The 19,766-nt window shown below is 65.7% G+C and overlaps 1 protein-coding gene across 1 annotated transcript; it reads left to right on the top strand.

Annotated features, from left to right (window-relative positions):
- The first annotated feature begins 398 nt into the window (after positions 1-398).
- Positions 399-17,979, top strand: MIGA2 (mitoguardin 2). Its single transcript, XM_055142316.1, has 16 exons — positions 399-552; positions 2,822-3,026; positions 3,939-4,149; positions 7,544-7,656; positions 8,199-8,316; positions 8,405-8,541; positions 10,028-10,145; positions 11,023-11,126; positions 11,233-11,348; positions 11,484-11,556; positions 11,649-11,735; positions 13,971-14,069; positions 14,161-14,295; positions 16,480-16,533; positions 16,888-17,004; positions 17,136-17,979. The coding sequence occupies exons 2-16, from the start codon at positions 2,931-2,933 to the stop codon at positions 17,340-17,342; spliced, it is 1,785 nt and encodes a 594-aa protein (XP_054998291.1). The 5' UTR covers positions 399-552; positions 2,822-2,930; the 3' UTR covers positions 17,343-17,979.
- Positions 17,980-19,766: the final 1,787 nt, after the last annotated feature.

Below are 19,766 nucleotides of genomic sequence, written 5' to 3'. Positions count from 1 at the left end.
ACGCCAGGCAAACGCGCCCAGGCTGCTGTACAGCCCCATCACTGCAGCCCCTGGGTGACGGTTTCAAGTCGGGGGCGCGATGGCACGTTCTCCTGAAGAAGGTGGAGAGTGGCGAATGTCCTAGAAGATGCTGTGGATCGTCCGAGGCACTGGCCTTTGAAAACCGGCGTTCGAAGGACCAGAGAAATTTGTCTCTCCGCCGCTGCCGTCCGGAAAGCCCCGCGCGCCCAGCCTCGGCCCCTTTAAGAGGGGCCCCGCCCATTGGCCGTCCCGATCCAGGGAATCCCGACGTCCAATCGGAAGAGGCGGGAGAGCACTTCCGCGCCTCAACCGCACTAGGGGGCGGGGCAGCGGGGGAGGAGGGGCGTGACCGGATTGGTCCCGACCTCCGCCTCATTGGCCCGAGGCCGGAGGCGCGCGGAGCAGGTCGGTGGCGCTTATTGGTCCGGTCTGCTTGGCCCGGCGCGAGGCCACGCCCTCCCCGAGGCTGGCGCTTGGTTGCGCGGGCGCCGGGGAAGGAGACGCTGCCCTTCCGCAGCGATGGGCGCCCGGGTGAGTGGCACGGGGCGCCGGGCTTCGAACCCGGGCGCAGGTGCAAGGAGACTCGGGCGCCGGGGCGGAGGGCGGGGGTCTGCGCGCGGGGTGGCCGCGCCGGCACGGGCAGGTTCCGAGGAAGGGGGTGTTGCTGGGGGTCGGGCCGGCCGTGCCCGCTGCCCGCTGCCCGCTGCCCGCTGCCCGCTGCCCGCTGCCCGGCACGGGGGCTCCCGCCGGGAATCCCGCCGGGGCCGGCGGAAGGGGCCGCCCGGCGCGGGGGCCGAGGTGCCCGCGATCGCGTGGGCGCCGGGGCCGGAGGGCCTGGGAGGAGGCGCCGGCCCGGGGCTGCGGGCGGGTGACGTCCGGGTGCGAGGGCGGGCAGCGTCGGTGTGGCGGGAGCCGCGCCACGGCCGGTGGCCTCTCCCCTGGTGCCCCGGCGGTGGTGCCACCGGCGCCCGCGCTGGCCGCCCTCCCCGGGGGAGGGCCTAGCGGCCAGGGGCGGGCAGGCGCTGCCCCGCGCCCGGCCGAGCCGCGTCCTCTCGGGTGCAGGAGCTACTCGGGCCAGGCCCGGCACCCTGGGCGCCCCCTCGGCCGCGCGCGCCCTGCCCTCCTCCGGCCGCGTCCCCCCGGGTTCCAGCGCGGAGTCCTTTGTGAGTGACCGTCCCCTCCCCGCCGGGCCCCGCGGTGCCCGAGAACGCAGGTTCCTGCTCCCTCCGCCCGCGTTCTTTCGTCTGCCCCTGGCTGGTCCCCGGGCGGCTGGTGTTAACGGGCCCTGACCCCTGGCGGTCAGCGAGCTCCTGGCAGGCCAGGTGGTACCCAGGACCCCCGGCCCGGGTGCCCCCCTCTCAGGCCCGAGCAGGTCCAGCGGCCCGGGGTCGGGGTGTCCCCGCCTGCAGCTCCCTTCCTTGCGCCTGAGGTCCCCGGGAGGCCTTTGCGGGGGGGCGCCCTCCTGTCCCTCTTGAGGACTGGCCTCTGCTGGTTTTGGAGTGGGGTATTCTGGGGGGACTCCCAGAGGGAAATCGCCCCCGAAACTGGTGGAACCTAGGCTGGCCACAGTCGGATGCAGGGTGCCTTGCTCTGAGTATGGATTTTTTTTTTTTTTTGGCTTTTTGGTCACACCCGGGGATGCTCAGGGGTCCCTCCTGGCTCTGCACTCAGGAGTCACTCCTGGCGGTGCTGGGGGGTGGGGGGGCGCCCTATGGGATGCAGGGGATGAAACGTGCAAGGCAAACGCTCTACCCACTGTACTGTTGCTCCAGCCCCAGAGTATGGATTTTTGTTCTTTTTTTTTTTTTCTTTTTGGATCACACCCGGCGATGCACAGGGGTTACTCCTGGCTCTGTATTCAGGAATTATCCCTGGCGGTGCTCAGGGGACCATATGCTGGGAATTATATGCTGGGACCATATGCTGGGATGCTGGGAATCAAACCCGGGTCAGCCATGTGCTAGGCAAATGCCCTACCTGCTGTGCTATCGCTCCAGCCCCAGTATGGATTTTTATGGGGGGTTTCTGTTTGCTGATTTGCATTTGGGGTCACACCCAGGGACGCTCAGGTGTCGCTCCTGCCTCTGCCCTCAGGAATCACTACTGGTCTTGGCTGGGGGGGGTGGGGATCGAGCTGGGCTGGTGGGTGCGAGGCGGGAGAGCCTCCCCATTGTTCTGGCTGTGGCACCTGTTCTGAGTCTGAAGTGCAGGCGCCCTCGGGCAGAGTCTGGACTCCGCCTCCTCCACTGTGTGACTCTGGACTCCTGCCTTGACCTCTCTGCGTTCTCTTTGGAAATAGGGGTGGGGGTGGGGGCCGGCGAGAGCACTTGCACCACTGGATTATAATGACTCAGGAGAAGCCCGTGTGGACCAGCCCAGCCCTCCGTCCGTGCTCCTGGGGCCCCAGGCTTGGTTATTTGAGGCTCTTTCCTGCTGTTTTCATAATACACCTCCCGGAAGTTGCCTTGCGAGTTTATTCCTGGCTTTGTGGGCTGTGAAAAGATGCGTTTGTTCTTGGTCAGTGGCCTTGGGAGCCGCAGAGTCTCATCCTTGTTGAGCAGGAGGGGCCCTGCGTTTAAATTGCTGGGGAAACTGAGGCACGGAGCCCCAGATGTGAGACCACCGCCCCCCCCCCCCCGCTCCCTGTCCTGTGCTGTCCCTGCGCCCAAGTGGGCGGCTGCCCCAGGCCCTCTGCCTGCTAGCCACCCCAGCCCGCCGGGCACTCCCTGCTCCTTGCTCCCATGCCCTGGGGCGTGCCGGTGGGCATGTCCAGGCTCTGACCTGGCCATCCATGTCTCAGCTCCGCCCAGGGGCCCACTGCTCTGTGCGTGGCTGTGTGACCGGGCGGTGGACGGTCACCAGGTGAAGACGCCCGCGAGGAGCCGGGAGCTGCGGGTGCCGGACCTGCCATGGCGTTCCGGAGGACGGAGGGTGTGTCCATGATCCAGGCCCTGGCCATGACGGTGGCCGAGATCCCCGTGTTCCTCTACACCACGTTTGGGCAGGTAAAGGCGGGGGTGGCCGGTGGGCGTCCCCTCCCCCTCCCGTGACCCGGGGCCCCTCGCACCGCCTCTGCCGTCTCCTCTTTGGTTTGTTTCACTCGGGGGGGCAGCGTCTGGCGGTGCTCGGGGCTGGGTGTGGGTCCCTCCCAGAGGTGGCGGTGACCCGAGCCTGAGTGGGCCCCGAGAACTGTCCCTCCGGCCCGGTGTCCCCATCCTCAGTCCCTGAATCGGACCCTTGGGGGCCTTCCTGGGGGGGAGTGGCTGGTTAAAATGGGCTTTTCTGTAGCTGACAAGCTCCAGATGCTTCCTTCCGGCTTTGGTCCTGGGGGAGGCGGGTGGGCCGAGGGGCCCAGGGCCCGTCTGTGCCACGGGGAGAATCCGTGAGGAATGGGCCCCCCGCCCGAGCCCCCTTCGGCCCTGGGCATGGAAGCCAGGCCCTGGCGTGCAAGGCTGTGCCCCAGCCCGGGGCAGACGTCTGTCTTTCACTTCCGCCTGTGTCCTTCGTGGGGAGGGGGGTGTTCAGGTCCCCCGGCGAGGCTTAGGGACCCTCTGCAGAGCGTCTGCTGCAGCCCCTTGCACCTGAGCTGAGGCCTAGAGCCCGCGTCTGGACAAGGCCGGGGGCTGGACAGGGGAGCCTGGTGCCACGAGCTGCCCCGAGGCCGCCAGACCTGACCCCTCCCCCCGGCCCCATGCTAGCAGCACCCGCTGTCGTGGACCCCGTGTGCCCTGGGCTCATCATGTGTCTGACCCCAGCCCCCTCCCCGTTCTGCTTGTGCTCCTGGTTCAGTGCTCCGGGACTGTGCAGTCCCAGGGCTCGGCCCAGGAGCCGTCGCCCCACCCTCTCCCGAGAGCCACCCTGAGGGCCCGCCCGTTCCTGCCCCCGGGCCTGACCCGTGGCCTGCCTCCTGCCTGCAGTCGGCCTTCTCCCAGCTGCGGCTGACGCCCGGCCTCAGGAAGGTCCTCGTGGCCACAGCCCTGGGCACCGTGGCCTTGGCCCTGGCCGCTCACCAGCTGAAGAGGCGGCGGCGGAGGAAGAAGCAGGTGTGCCCCGAGCCGGGGGCCGAGCACCTGGGCTCCGTGCCCCTCCCGATCCTCATGGCCAGGAAGGCCCCATCGGTGAAGAAAGGTGGGCGTGGGGGTGGGCGTGGGGGCGGGCTGGGGGGCGGGAGACGCCCCGGGCAGCGCAGGCGCAGGGTGGTGTGACCGTTGACGCTTTCCAGGGGCCCCCATGGAAGCACGCGGCCGCCGGCAGGCGGGTCTGACTCTGGAATGGGAGGGCCTGTCATGGCTTCCCCTCTCATTCAACATTTTCTTTTTTTTGGGGGGGTCACATCTGGCGATGCTCAGGAATTACTCCTGGCGCTGCTCGGGGCCATATGGGATGCTGGGGATCGAACCCAGGTGGCTGCATGCGGGGCAAACGCCCTGCCCGCTGTACTGTCGCTCTGGCCCTAAACGTTTTGCTTTTTAATGTTTTTTTTTAATTTTGAGGGGTCGGGCCACATCCAGTGGTTCTCAGGGCTTGACGTGGCTCTCTGCCAGGGGTGATCCCGGGTCAGCCACACACAGAGCAAGTGCCTTCCCCTCCTGGGCTGTCCCTCCAACTCTGATTTCTCTGTGTGTGTGTGTGTGTGTGTGTGTGTGTGTGTGTGTGTGTGTGTGTGTGTGTACACGTACTCTGTGTGTATACGTACTCTGTGTGTGTGTACGTACTCTGTGTATGTGTGTGTACGTACTCTGTGTGTGTATGTGTAGTACTCTGTGTACATACTCTGTGTGCTCTGTGTGCGTATGTACTCTGTGTGTGTATGTGTACGTTCTGTGTGTGTGTGTGTGTGTGTGTGTGTGTGTGTGTGTGTGTGTGTAGTGTGTGTCTATATCCAGTGCTCAGGGACCCCTGTGCAGTGCTGGAAATTCAACCCAGGTCGGCCCCGTGCAAAGGAAGGGCCCTCCCTGCTGTATTATCACTCTGGCTCTACCTCTCGTTTTTATTTTATATTTATTTCGTTCTGTCTTTTAGGCCACACCTAGAGATGCTCAGGGGTTAGTTACTCCTGGCTCTGCCCTCGGGAATTACTCCTGGCTGTGCTCAGGGGACCAGCTGGGGTCCTGGGAATTGAACCCGGGTTGGCCGCGTGCAGAGCAAATGCTGTGCCATCACTCTGGTCCTGTCAGTCATCTTTTTTAATTTAAAAAGTTAAAAAAAAGGGCTGGAGCAATAGCACAGCGGGTGGGGCGTTTACCTTGCACGCAGCTGACCCGGGTTCGATCCCCAGCATCCCATATGGCCCCGAGCAGCGCCAGGAGTAATTCCTGAGCATCGCCAGATGTGACCCCCCCAAAAAAAAGAAAATGTTGAATGAGAGGGGAAGCCATGACAGGGGTGATTCCTGAGTGCAGAGCCAGGAGTAACCCCTGTGCATCGCCGGGTGTGACCCAAAAAGAAAAAAAAAAAGTTAAAAAAAATTTCCTCCCCCTCTCTCTTGGTTTGGGGGCCACCCCTGTCAGTGCCCGGGGACCCTGGGGCCTCCTGCTGAGCGTCTCTTGGGCCTCTAGGTTGGTGATTTATTTACACCCCCCCGCCCCGTTCCCTTTGTTGTTGGCACACCCTGGCGTCCCGTGCTTGGCGGGGCTCCGGGGGTAGGGGCGGGGGCACGGCGCTCATGCAGGGCCGTCTGGGCCCCGTGCTTGGTCTCGGGGCACCCACGTCCCTTTCCTTGCGGTGCTTGCAGCACCGTGAGACATTGGGGGTCTGAGGTAGCGCCCAGACGCTCGGGAGGCAGTGCTCCAAACCCCAGTGCCAGGCTTCCACTGTCCCCCCTTTTAAATTCTCATTTAAAATGAAATTATAGGAGCTGGAGCGATAGCACAGCGGGAGGGCGTTGGCCTTGCACGTGGCTGACCCAGGTTCGATCCCCGGCATCCCATAGGGTGCCCCGAGCACCGCCAGGAGAGATTCCTGAGTGCAGAGCCAGGAGTCAGCCCTGAGCATCGCCGGGTGTGATCCAGAAAGAAAAAGAAAAGAAAAGAAAAGTTCCACCTTTGCATTAGGGCCATAGCTGACAGCGCCCGGGGCGTGTCTGGGGCCCGGTTTGTTCCTGGAGGTCCTTGGGGGACCCAGTGGGAGCCGGGGATCGAGCCCGGGGCTCTCGCTCGCACCGCCTCACTAGGTCTCCAGGCGGGGCTAGCACAGGGCTGTGGGCTGGGGGTTCACACTGGCCCTGGGGGGCGGGCACAGCCCCTGACTGACAGTGTGAGTCGCCCCCGCCCGCTTTCTCGTTTCTCTTCTTCCCTTTTACTATCGCGTGCTTGGGCGTTTGGAGCCACATTCAGCGCTCAGGGCTCAGGGCTCAGGGCTCGCCCCCGGCTCTGTGCTCAGGGCTCACTCCCCCTCCACGCTCAGGGCTTACTCCTGATGCATCGGGGACCACATGGGGTTCTGGGCCCAAACTTGTGTCTTCAGTGTGAAGACAAGCACCCTGCCCACTGTATACTCTCTCTGGTCCCTCCTTTTAACTTACTGTAAAAGTTTTTTTTTTTTTCTTTTTGGGTCACAGCCAGCGATGCACAGGGGTTACTCCTGGCTCTGCACTCAGGAATCACCCCTGGCAGTGCTCAGGGGACCCTATGGGATGCTGGGATTCGAACCTGGGTCGGCCTTGTGCAAGGCAAACGCCCTCCCCGCTGTGCTATTCCTCCAGCCCCCCTTACTGTCAAAGTTATTTCCTGGGGCCGGGGTGCTCCTACCGCTGGAGGGTGCTGGCCTTGCACGGGCCAACCTGGGTTCGATCCCCAGCATCCCATAGGGTCCCCTGAGCGCCGCCAGGAATAATTCCCGAGCGCAGAGCCAGGAGTCACCCCCAAGAATCACCAGGCGCTTTTGGTTTTATTTGTTTTTTTTGGGGTCACACCTGGCGACGCTCAGGGATTCCTCCTGGCTCCGCACTCAGGAATTACTCCTAGTAGTGCTCGGGGAACATGTAGGATGCTGGGGGTCGAACCCGGGTCGGCCCCATGCAAGGCAAACGCCCTACCCAGAGTGCTGTTGCTCCAGCCCTGAGCACCAGGCGCCTTTTGGGAGTCAAAACTCCCCACCCGCATAAAAAAAAAAAAAATGCTGTTGGGGCCGGAGCGATAGCACAGCGGGGAGGGCGTTTGCCTTGCACGCGGCTGACCCGGGTTCGATCCCCGGCATCCCATATGGTCCCCTGAGCACCGCCAGGAGTAATTCCTGAGTGCAGAGCCAGGAGTAACCCCTGAGCATCGCCGGGTGTGACCCAAAAAGCAAAAAAAAAAAAAAATGCTGTTGCCGCAGATCCTTTTCGGGGGGGCGGAGAACCCCAGGTCCCTCACTCGGGCATGCGTCCCCCTCCCCCTCCCAGGCTAGGAAGCTGCCGGGGCAGACCCCCGCGTTCACTGTTCCCAGCCCCTCCTGACGGGGCCTGGCCCTGAGCAGCCAGGGGGTCGGCGCCCAGGGGGTAGGGGTGGGGGGAGCCGGACTGAGCGCCCCTTCCTCCCAGGCTACTCCAGCCGCCGGGTGCAGAGCCCCGGGAGCAAGAGCAACGACACCCTGAGCGGCATCTCCTCCCTGGAGCCCAGCAAGCGCTCCGGCTCCTCCCACAGCCTGGCCTCGGTGAGCACTGGCCGGGAGCACCCGGCCCCTCGCACCCCCTGACTGTGCCGGGCGGTGCCGCCACAAGGGCCCCCGGGAGGCACGTCCCGGGGGATGTCCCGGGGGACTCTGGGGGGGACTTGGGTATTTATTTCGGGGGCGGTTGCTTTGTTCTGTTTTTTAAGGCTTCAGTTTCCTTCTCCCAGGCGCTCCCTGGAGTTTCTTTGATTTGGGGCCGTTCCCAGCACTGCTGGGGGTCGAAACCAGGGCCCCTGACCACATCCCCAGCCCAGGCAGGGGACCTTGGCTCCCAGATGGCCGCTGACCCAGGCTCCTGGGCTGAGCTGAAGCGATGCGGGCCTGGGTGGGGGCCCAGCCCGGCCCGGGTGCCCCCTCGGGCACACAGGAGTGGGCTGGGCCAGTCTGGGGGCAGGTGCTGGCGCTGATCCCCCTGCCCTGGGGGTCTGCCCCTGGAGGGCGTGCGAGAGGGCCTGCGGCATCTGAAGCAGGGAGGTGTGGGGGGTCCCGCCAAGGCCTCACTCCTGGCGCTGCTCCGTGCCCAGATGGCGGCCGTGAACTCCTCCAGCCCCACGGCGGCCTGCTCGGGCCCCTGGGATGCCCACGGGGTGGACGAGTCGGTGACCACCAGTGACGGCCATGCCGAGAGCCTGTACATGCAAGGTAGGGGGGCGGGCAGGGGCGTGGGGGGGCCCTGGGGGCCCGAGAGGGGGCTGTGCCGGGCGCCCCCGACCTCCCCTTCCCTGCACAGGCATGGAGCTGTTCGAGGAGGCCCTGCAGAAGTGGGAGCAGGCGCTGAGCGTGGGGCAGCGGGGCGACGGCCGCGGCACCCCCTCCCTGGGGGATGGGCCCCACCCCCCCGAGGCTGTGTCCGACCCGCTGTCAGAGGTGGGTGCCCCCTGGGAGGATGGGGGCGGATGTTCTGGGGACTCGGGCCAGAGCAGGGCTGACCCCCTCTGTACCATCGCCCTGGCCACGACACTATGTCAGGTTTTGGCGGGTGCCAGGGATGGCCCCCAGCATCTCACACACCCGGCAGGCGTGTTTTCCCTTTGTCATTTGTGCTTTGGGGGTTGTTTCAGAAACCCTCCCTGGGCCCCAGCTGACTTCACGGAGAGCCAGCAGTTCCGTGGTCTCGCCGAGCAGTGGCCAGTGGGCTCCTGGGTGCCACCCAGCTCCCGGGGGCCTGGTTCCACCGCCGCTGCCTTGAGTTTCTCGATGAATCGGACATCCAGGAATCCCCCTTCCCAAGCCGGAGGGATACTGTCCTGGGAGGGCATTTGCTTCCATGCGGTGCCCCCCAGGCCCACCAGGGTTGATCCCTGAGCACAGAGCCAGGAGCCAGCCCCGAGCAGGCAGTGTGGCCCCAAAACAAAACAGGGACCCGCCTCCCCGGGTGCCGGGGGACTGACCGCGCAGGCGGCCCTGGCCGTGCGGTCCACTTGAGGCCGTGGTGGCCGCTTCCGGCTCTGTCCCCGGAGCCCTGGCCGAGGTGGCCCCTGTGCTCCCTGGGGCCTGGTCACGGGAAGGAGCGGAGCTAGTGGCTCCCTGAGAAACAGCCGGGCCTGTGTGTGCCTCCCTGGGCCCTGGTGGGGGGGAGCAGGCGCAGAAGCGGGGGGGGGGGGGGCGGTTTGCTCAAGGGCACACACACCTAGGGCTGTTGTTGGGGATTTGTTTTTTGGGGGGCCACGCCTGTTGGCACTCAGGGCTTACTGCTGGTCCTGGGGACCCTGTGGGTCGGTCGTGTGTAAACTTCCTGTGCCAGAGCCAGTTCCCAAGGTCTGAACCAGCTTGGTTTGGGCTCCCAGCCAAGTTTCTGGGGGAGGCACGCCCCGTGGGTCCCCAGGAGTCTGGGAGGGAGCTCAGGTGGCCCGTGTGTGTCCCTGGGCCTGAGCTTGAGTGCTGGGAGCACTGCAGGCTGAGCCCTGCCACAGGGTCCCGCCTTACTCCCACGCTGTTGGTGGCAGCCTCCCCCCAAAGTAAGGATTTCTAGAGATTTTGTAAGAAGTGTGGAGAAAGCACGTGGGCAGAGAGAGAGGACAGCAGGGAGGCGCCCGCCCCGCACATGGCAGACCCGCGTGTGGTGCCGAGAGGGGCCCCGAGCCGTGGCAGGAGGAGCCTGAGCATCCCGGGCGGAGGCGGGAAAGGGAAAAGGGGTCGAAAGAGCAAGTTTCCGCAGGAGTTTCTGCAGCGCCCTCCCCAAGTCCCGCAAGTTTCAGGCTGGTTCAGTGCCCACAGGCGGCCAGGGGGTGGGTGGGCGGGTGTCTGGCTTCCTTGGGGGGCCGTGCCTGTGCCTGTGTTCCCTGGGGGGCGGCCGTCAGCCCCTCGGTGTGGCGTGGGGAGGCTGTTCCCTGACCGTGGCTGATTGCCGCAGCCCGAGTCCCAGCGCCGGGAGTTCGCCGAGAAGCTGGAGGCGCTGCTGCACCGGGCCTACCACCTGCAGGAGGAGTTCGGGGCCTCCTTCCCGGCCGACAGCATGCTGCTGGACCTGGGTGAGTGCGCAGGGCCCGCTGGACAGCCAGCCGCCAACCCCCACGCCCGGCCTGGCCCTCCTGTGCCACCGGGAGGGCGGAGGGCGCCCGCGGTGGCTGGGAGCCCGGGGAGGCCAGAGACCCAGAACAGTAGCCCTCTGTCGCCCAGGGGCCCGAGGGGGCAAAGGGTCTGCTTGTTCCCAGGCCGCAGGCAGTGACCACACCCCCTTCCCCTGGGTTCTCAACCCCCACTCCCAGATGCCCTAACCCCTCCCCCCTAGTGTTCTAGCCCCTTCCCTTGCACCCTAACCGGCTCCCCCAACCCTAACACCACCCCTGGGTGCCCTGGCTGCGCCCACCAGTGTTCTAGCTCCTCCCCGGGTGCCTTGACCCCGCCCCTGGGTGTCCTAACCCCTCCCCGGTGTTCTAGCCACTCCCTCAGCACCCTAACACCCCCCCAACTCTATCTCCACCCTGGGTTCCCTAACCCCTCCCCGTTTCCTTAGCCCAGTCTGCAGTGCTCTAGCCCCGCCCAGCACTCTAGCCCCGCCCCCAGGTCTTTTGATCCCTCCCTGTATGCCCTAGCCCCGCCCCCAGGTCTTCGGCTCCACCCCCTGTGCCCTAACCCCACCCCCAGCCACCCTGACCCCGCCCCAGGCCCAGGGCAGCGCTGACCCCTCTTTCCCCAGCGGTGCTTTCAGCCCTGTGGGACTCCGTGGGCATCTGAGGATGGGCCCAGCCCCCCAGGGGGGACACAGACTTGGGGGGCCCTTGACCAGGCAGCCGTATCCTGCACGGGGCTGAGGCTGGGACCCCGGGGCGTGCCAGAGCCCTCTGCTCTCAGGGCTTGCTGTGCTGGTCGGCAGGGCCCGGGTCCCAGCGCAGCCCCCTCCCGCAGAGCGCACGCTGATGCTGCCGCTGACCGAGGGCCCGCTGCACTTCCGCGCGGACGCCGACGAGGACAGCCTGAGCTCGGACGGCTCCTTCTTCTCGGCCACCGAGGTGCTGCCGCCCCGCGGGGGTCGGGCCGGGCGGGGGCAGGGGCGCCCCTCCAGTCTCTGCGCCGCCGGGGCCCGGCTCTGATGCCCCCTCCTCTCCGTGCCCCCAGCTCTTCGAATCCCTGCAGGTGGGCGACTACCCGGTGCCCCTGTCCCGGCCGGCGGCGGCCTACGAGGAGGCCCTGCAGCTGGTGAAGGAGGGCCGGGTGCTGTGCCGGACCCCGCGGTGAGCGGCCGGACCCCGCGGGGCCACGAGGCCCTGCTGAACCTTTGCCCGCGGCGCCTCTGCTGGACAGGGCCGGCCAGGGAGTGTCCAGTGGGGGCGGGGCGCCGGGCGGGCTCTGAGTGTCTCGTCTCCCAGGACAGAGCTGCTGGGCTGCTACAGCGACCAGGACTTCCTGGCGAAGCTGCACTGCGTGCGCCAGGCCTTCGAGGTGGGTGTGCCTCGGGTGCCTGCCCAGCCCCCGCAGGTGCCCCCAGGGCTCGGGGTCCAGCCTGGCAGCTCTCTCCCTCTCTTGGTCCCCAGGGCCTTCTGGAAGACAAGAGAAACCAGCTGTTCTTCGGGGAGGTGGGCCGGCAGATGGTGGCGGGCCTGATGACCAAGGCTGAGAAGGTGAGGAGGGCGCGGCCCCGCCAGGCCCCCCCCCGCCCCCCCTGGCTCCTTGGTCTCATTTTATTTATTTATCTGCCTTTTGGGTCACACCCAGTGATGCACAGGGGTCACTCCTGGCTCTGCACTCAGGAATCACCCCTGGCAGTGCTCAGGGGACCATATGGGATGCTGGGAATCGAACCCGGGTTGGCCGCGTGCAAGACAAACTCCCTCCCCGCTGTGCTATCGCTCCAGCCCCCCTTGTTCTCATTTTAGGTGAGGCTCAGGGCCTCCCCCTGGTTCTGGGCTTGGCTCAGGGAGGGTGTGGAGTCCAGGGCACCGGATGTGGCCCTGGTGTCCCCCTCCCACGCTCCCGGGGCACTGCTGGGAAGGTCCAGCCAGAAAAAGAAAGAGGGACGAGGGTGGTTGTCCAGCGGGTCGGGAGGTTGCCTTGCACGTGGTGGGCCCCGGCTTAAGCCCTGGCACCGCCGATGGTCTCCTGAGAGGCACAGAACTGAGCTCCGAGCACCTGCGTTTGGCCCAGGAGAAAGAAGAAGGAAAGGGGAGGAAGGGTGGGGCCAGCGCGCCTTGGCGCCGAGCTTCGGAACTGGGCCTTGGTGCCGCTGAGAGCAGAGCTGAGACGGGCACGGGTCCTGTCTCCCTGTCAGAGCAGCCTGGCTCTGTGACCTGGGGTTGGGGGAGGAAGGGAGCCTGGGGCCTCACCCATCCCGGGGCCGGGGCCACAGCACATCGGGGAGGGCGCTGCTCACACGGCACGACCCAGGTTCATTCCCGGGCATCCCCTGCGGTCCCCTGAGTACCGCCAGGAGTGGTTCCTGAGCACAGAGCCAGGAGTAGCCCCTGAGCACTGCCAGATGTGGCCCCAAAACAACAAACCCACACCAGAGCCCAGGCCCTGCCTGGCCTGCGGCACCCCGGTACAGTCTCGGGGCTTTGCGATCAGGGGCTGGGGTGGGAGTGACTGGGGCACTGGCGAGGGTGGGGGCGTCTCCCCTCCTGTCCCGCTCTCAGCCCCGCCTCAGCCAAGCCCTGGCACCCCGCGGGAGCCCCCCTCCGAGGCTTCCTGGGTGGCAGAGCCCGTGGTGGCCCAGCCCTGCGGCATTTGAGACGGGGCCTGATCTGGGGACGTCACAGCGAGAGACGCCTAGTTCCTGCCCACAGCTGAGCCCGGGGAGCTCTCAGGAACGGGCGGTGTGGAAGGCGCTGTGGGCACGTTGCCCTGCCTGCCAGACCCCAGCCTCAGCCCCAGGACTGGCACTCGGCCCTGGGCCGTGCACCTGCGGGCCGGGAGTGGGTCTCCGTGTCCTTGGGAGTGTTAAGGGCCACACTGGCGGTGCTGGCTCCTGGCTCTGCACTCAGGGTGATCTCCTGGCAGTGCTCCGGGGACCCTGTGGTCGCACCCGTGTCACCTGCATGCAAGGCAGACTCTCTCCGTGTTGTGTCGCTCTGGCCCCTAGGGTGTGTTTTTATGAAGTATCAGGGCTGGTGGCCTGAGAGGGCTGGACGGGCCTCAGGCGTCCCACTGCTGCGGGGGCGTGGCCCCCGACCCCCACAAAACACAGAGTGATGGCCCGAGTGTTTCCCCGCTGGAGCCGCCCGGTTCCCGTGTCCCTAAGGCCTGTCCCCGGTGCACCAGGACCCGCCGGCATCAGGCCGCTGTTACGGGCGCATGCGCTGGCTCCGGGCCTGGCCTGGGGCCCGTGAAACTGCCTCCTCGGGTGGGGCTGGACTCCCCACCTGCCAGAGCCGGCTGCGTTCCGGAGGTGCTCTGCGCTCAGTGCTCAGCACGAGTCGGCCGGGACTTGCCGTGTGTGTGTGTGTGTGTGTGTGTGTGTGTGTGTGTGTGTGTGTGAGATTTGGGCCGCGCCAGGTAGAACTTAGGGCTACTCCCGGCTTCTTACTGGCGGGTGAGGGGGTGTCGCTCCTGGATGTGTGCGGGGTCTGTGGGGCTGGGGTCACCCTGGGCCTTTGCCCTGTGAGCAGTCCCCGGCCCTGTGCTTTGTATATGTTTATTTTGGTTTTGGGGTCCCGGTGGTGCTTGGGGGACCCTCTGGGATGCCGGGGTCAGACCCGGGTTGGCTGTGTGCCGGGCAGGCCCCACCGTTGAGCTATCTGCCGGCCCCTCTGCGCAGGCCGCTGGTCTCGGGGCCATGTGGGGCTGGAGAACAGACTTGGGGCCCCACCCTGGGCCCTGTACGCCCCCCCAGCCCCGCCCGGCTCCGCTCCTCCCCGCAGAGCCCCAAAGGCTTCCTGGAGAGCTACGAGGAGCTGCTGAGCTACGCCCGGCGCCCGGAGACCTGGGCCACCACGCGGCTGGAGCTGGAGGGCCGCGGGGTGAGTGGGGGGCGCCGCCCGGCCCGGTGAGGGGGGGCGCTGCATCCCTCCCCGGCGAACCGAGAGGCGCCCGCCGCCCGCTCTCGCGCAGGTGGTGTGCATGAGCTTCTTCGACATCGTGCTCGACTTCATCCTCATGGACGCCTTCGAGGACCTGGAGAACCCCCCGTCCTCGGTGCTCGCCGTCCTGCGCAACCGCTGGCTCTCCGACAGCTTCAAGGAGACGGTGCGGCCCGCTGCCTCGCCCTGCACGCCCGCCCTCGCCCACACGGCCGCACACGCACACGCACAGCCATGCACTCACAGGCATACACGCACAGCCATGCACTCACAGGCATACACACACAGCCATGCACTCACAGGCATACACGCACAGACATACATGCACAGCCATGCACTCACAGGCATACACGCACAGACATACACGCACAGCCATGCACTCACAGGCATACACACAGAGCCATGCACTCACAGGCATACACGCACAGACATACACGCACAACCATGCACTCACAGGCATACACACACAGTCATACATGCACAGCCATGTACTCACAGGCATACACGCACAGTCATACACGCACAGTCATGCACTCATAGGCATACACACACAAATACACACTCACAGGCATACACGCATAGGCATACACGCACAGACATACACGCACAAATACACTCACAGGCATACACGCACAGTCATACACAGTCATACACTCACAGGCATACACGCACAGGCATATACGCACAGCCATACACGCACAGTCATACACGCACAAATACACTCACAGGCATACACGCACAGACGTACACTCACAGGCATACATGCACACTGTCATATACTCAGACATACACGCACACAGTCATACTCAGACTCATTCATACACGCATAGGCTCATTTATACACACGCTCAGACTTACACAGAGTCACACACATGAGCTCACTCTTATACACACATACATTCATACCCTCACAGACTCATTCGTAGACAAACTCACACAGACATATACAGTCATACACACTCAGGTTAATACGCTCACACAGACAAAATACTCTCACAGGGATTCATTCACACATACATTCATACACAGACATACGGTCACACACACACATGCTCACATGCACACCCTCACAGACTCATACACTCAGACTCACTCTCTCACACAGACCTACACACATTCGTACACAAGTTCACATACACACATTCACATACACACATTCACACATGCATTCATAGAGACATACATTCACATAGAATCATTCATACAGTCATACCACAGACATACATGTGCACACACTAAATACACATCCATGGACTCACAGTTTGGTGGGGGGCACACCCGCAGTGCTCAGGGGACCATAAGGGATGCCGGGAATCGAATCCGAGTCAGCCACGTGTGAGACAAACGCCCTCCCCGCGGCCCCCGCGCTCCAGCCGTCACTCACACTGGCACATACTCCCAGCTGTGCACGTTCACACTCACACACGCGACTCCCACGCCCGCAAGCACGCTCAGACATGCTCGACAAACTCACAGCCCTAGACGCACACAACGCACACTCGTACACTCGGGCAGATCCACGTGCTACTCGTCCACACCAGACTCAAGCCACGCTCACCTCACGCACGCCCACAGCCTCACACTCCCAGCCCTCCTCCTCACAGTCACACATTCGCACTCAGCTCCTCACAGTCACACATTCGCACTCAGACCCAGAGCTGTGTACACACATGGCCACTCACGTGCTCACGCAACGAGCCCACGGGTTTGCCTGGGCCCCTGCCCCGGCCCTGGCTTTCAGCATTAAGGTGGCGTCCAGGCCACCACCAGCCTCCTCTCTGGGCGGGCTGCCCTCCCTCTGATCGGGGACACAGCCTCCCGGGGGTCCCCTGCACACACCCGCACACATCAGAGCCTCTGACCTGAAGTCTTGGAGTCACTCCTGACCCGGAAGTCAATTTGTCCAGGGCCAGTGCGGCTTATGGAGGTTTGGTTTAGGACCCACCCGCCAGTGCTCGAGGCTTACTCTTGGCTCTGTGCTCAGGGGTCACTCGCTCCTTGCGGTGTTCAGGAACCATCGGGGGTGCTGTGGATTAAACCTAGGCCGGCCTTAACCCTTGTACTGTCTCTCCTGTCCCAGGCCCAGAATCTTTAGAAAATGCTGGGGTCCGATAGTCCAGTGGGGAGGGCATTTGCCTTGCACGGGGCCGACTGGGTTTGATCCCTAACATTTAATATGGTCCCCAAGCACTGCCCGCAGGAATTCCTGAGCACCGCTGGGTGTGGCTCCCAAACAGACAAACACTCAGAAACAGTCTGAGGGTCCAGTGCTTAGCCAAAACCACAGCGCTGGCGTTGGCCCTCGCCCCGCGGGGCGGGGACAGACCCTGGGCTCGGTCATCTCCCGTAGGCCCTGGCCACAGCCTGCTGGTCGGTGTTAAAAGCCAAGAGGAGACTGTTGATGGTGAGTGACCCCCAGGGGCCGTGTGGTGGGCAGGGCGCCTGGCCACTGGCCTGTGAAGCTGCCCCCTTGACCAGGAGCCTCTCTGAGGTCACCAGCAGGGGCCTCGGGAACAGATGGAGAAGCGGGAGGTGGGAGGGCGGCACACCCGGGGGTAAGCGTGCCCCCCGCCACACACACACAGGGCCCCGTTATCTGCGCTCCCAGGCGGCCACTGATTGCACCGTCTGGGCCAGGCCGTGTTCCCTCCCGGGCTGCGCACTGATAGCGCTGCCACCCCGGCCCGGTGCCCGCTGCAGCCGGGGGTGCCCCAGCCCGTGCCCACCGCCTCAGCCCGGGCCTCCCGGCTGCCCGCAGGTCCCCGACGGCTTCATCTCCCATTTCTACTCCGTATCGGAGCACGTGAGCCCGGTCCTGGCCTTTGGCTTCCTGGGTCCCAAGCCACAGCTGGCCGAAGTCTGCGCTTTCTTCAAGGTACTGGGCGGGGTCCGGGGTGGGTGAGGGCGGGGCGGGGTCCGGTCCGGGTGGGGCGGGGCGGGGGCGGGGCGGGGGCGGGGCGGCCCGGCCAGCGGGTGACACCAGCCCGCCCCCCCCCCTCCCCGCAGCACCAGGTGGTGCAGTACCTGCGGGACATGTTCGACCTGGACAGCATGCGCTACACGTCGGTGCCTGCGCTGGCCGACGACATCCTGCAGCTGTCGCGGCGCCGCAGCGACATCCTGCTGGGCTTCCTGGGCGCGCCGGCCGCCAGCAGCGTGGGCCTGAACGGGGCGCTGCCCCCCGCGAGCGGGCCCCCCGACGAGCTGGCCTAGCAGGACCCCTGCCTGAGCGATGGGCGCGGCCGGCCACCCTCCCGCCAGCCCTGGGTCCCCAGGAGGGGGCCCGGGAGGGACTTGGGGGGGGGCGGCGCCGTCCACTTGCCCGTGCTCGCCCCCGGGACCCTGTCCCCCACATTCCCGCATCTGCCACTGTGCACGCTCCCCACCCGCGAGGGATGTGGGGGCCGCCCCCGGCTCCGGGGGCGCTGGGCGCGGAGTCGGGGCGCTGCCGGGGTGCAGGGGCCTGGGGACGGCCCGGTCACGGGGCCCGGCGCCCGCGCGCTCCCGCCCCGTGAGTTTGCACTTGAGGTGGGTGTTTTATTTATTGCCTTAACACTTTATTTTGAGGTTCCGCCTGGCCCCGTGCCGCGGGAGGGGCGGGCTGGGCGCGAGCGCGCGGGGCCCCTGGGTGCAGCCTGCCGCGCCCCTGCAGCAGCCCCGCTCCGGGCGACCCGGGGTGCCCCCACATTCCGTTCATTTGCACTTGCCCTGCTCTGTGAATGTCCCGGCCGGCGCCGCACCAGTACCACGTCCGTGTTTACGTGCCCGCGCCGCCCGCCCACGCGAGCGCACGCGCGGCCCCGGCTGCTGTGCGGTGAGCGCGGGTCCAATAAAGGTTTCCACGATGCACGGCCCGGCTCTGCGGTGGCGGCGGCGGCGGCGGGCCCGGGCCCAGGCCCTGGGGTGCAGCTGGCAGAGGTCCGGGAAGGGGCCGTCTCGGGGGCTGTGGCCTGCCCAGGGCCGGGGCGCGGGGACCTGGACACGGGCAGGCCGGGCGGGGGCGCGGGGACCTGGACACGGGCAGGCCGGGCAGGGGTGCGGCAGTCTGGGTGCGTCCACACCGGGGCCGCAGCGCTACGCAGAGCCTGAGCTTCACAAGCCTCAGGGCAGACAGAGCAAACGGCCGATTTGGAAGGGACTTAAAACGGGGCCCGAGAGAACCCAGGGCTAAAGCATCACACCCTGAGAATTGCCAGGACTGACCCATGGACACAGAGCCAGGAGTCATCCCTGAGCGAGCACAGATCCAGGAGTCACCCTGAGCACTGAGCCAGGAGTCAGCCCTGAGCGCTGCCTGTGTGTCCTCCCCAAATAAAATACACCCAAACTGCAGGGTCACACATACAAGGTGGCAGGCGACTGTTTGCGCCAATCTGCGGCCGCTGGGAAGGTTTTTGTATTCGGTTCTTTGGCGATTGGTCCACACCCAGTGGTGCCCAGGGCTTGGTCCTGGTGGTGCTGGGGGAACCAGCCTTTGGATCGGACCTGGACCCAGACCTCCTGCGGGCAGAGCATGCCAGCCTCAGAGCTGTCTCCAGCCCCGAGGAACGTTTTTGTTTACACTTGGTGCACACAGCACAGCAGTGATCAGGGACTACTCCCAGCTCAGTGCTCCAGGGTTGCCCCTGAGGGTGCTCAAACTCAGCCTCCTGCTCACAGAGCCTGCCTGTCTCCGGCTCTCTGGCGGTGCTGAATGTTCAGGCTCTGTTCAGGGCTCACTCCACACGGGATGCTGGGGATCGAACCCAGGTCGGCTGTCTGCAAGCCACACGTCCTCCCCGCTGTGCTATCACTCCGCACACCCTCCCCCCTGCTGCCCCAGTATTTAAATAGTAACTTCAGAGCCAGTGGGCTCAAATGGTCGGGCACTAGCCTGGCATGCAGGAGGCCCGGGCTTAGACCCCTAGCACCCAAACAGTGCCCCCCTGTCCATGGTGCCCTGGTACCACGAGAGCACGGTTAGGGGTCGCCAGCTCTGGTGCTGGGGCCGGGAGCTGCTCCCAGCCAGGGGTGACCACACCTGTTCCACCCACGCGGAGGGAGGGGGCCCAGATGTCCCCTCCGTGGACAGCAGGCAGAGAGGTTGCCCCCACCTGGTGCCCAGCCCACACACACCCCTGAATGCTTTGGCGGGCTTGGTGCCCGTCACCCTGGGACAAAGGCCCAGGGTCGCCCCGTCACTCTAGAGCACGGCCCCAGCCTTGCACCCGGCTTCACTTCTGCTGCCAGGCCCGAGTGCTGTGAGCAGGGAAGCTCGGGCCGTGGGCCTCCACGAGAGGCGTTTCGTGCCCGTGCCCGGCCCCGGGTGCGAGCAGGCCTGCTGCGCAGCGTGCCCAGGCCGGACCCCCGTGGCTTCCTCTTAGTTCTCTGGGTGGGCTGGTGACGCCCTCGGCACTGTGTCTTTACTCTCACGTCACCTCAGGGTCTCCAGGCGGGGAGGGCGGGCGGCCGGGGGCAGCACTGCGTGTTGGTGCTAGTTTGGGGCTAAGCCAATGCACGGGGGCTGCTCCTGGCTCCGCTCAGCAGTCTTTCCCGGGTGCTGACACACCTGTGGGGGGGCGGGCAGGAGGGCTCGCTCTGCTCCGGGGGCCGGGCCGGGCGAGACAAACCCAGAGTGGGGTTCCCTGGGGCACGAGC

Source organism: Sorex araneus, chromosome 1, assembly GCF_027595985.1.
Source record: "Sorex araneus isolate mSorAra2 chromosome 1, mSorAra2.pri, whole genome shotgun sequence".
Classification (NCBI taxonomy): domain Eukaryota; kingdom Metazoa; phylum Chordata; class Mammalia; order Eulipotyphla; family Soricidae; genus Sorex; species Sorex araneus.
Note: the sequence above shows the minus strand (reverse complement) of the source record. Positions and strands in the feature narration are given on the sequence as shown.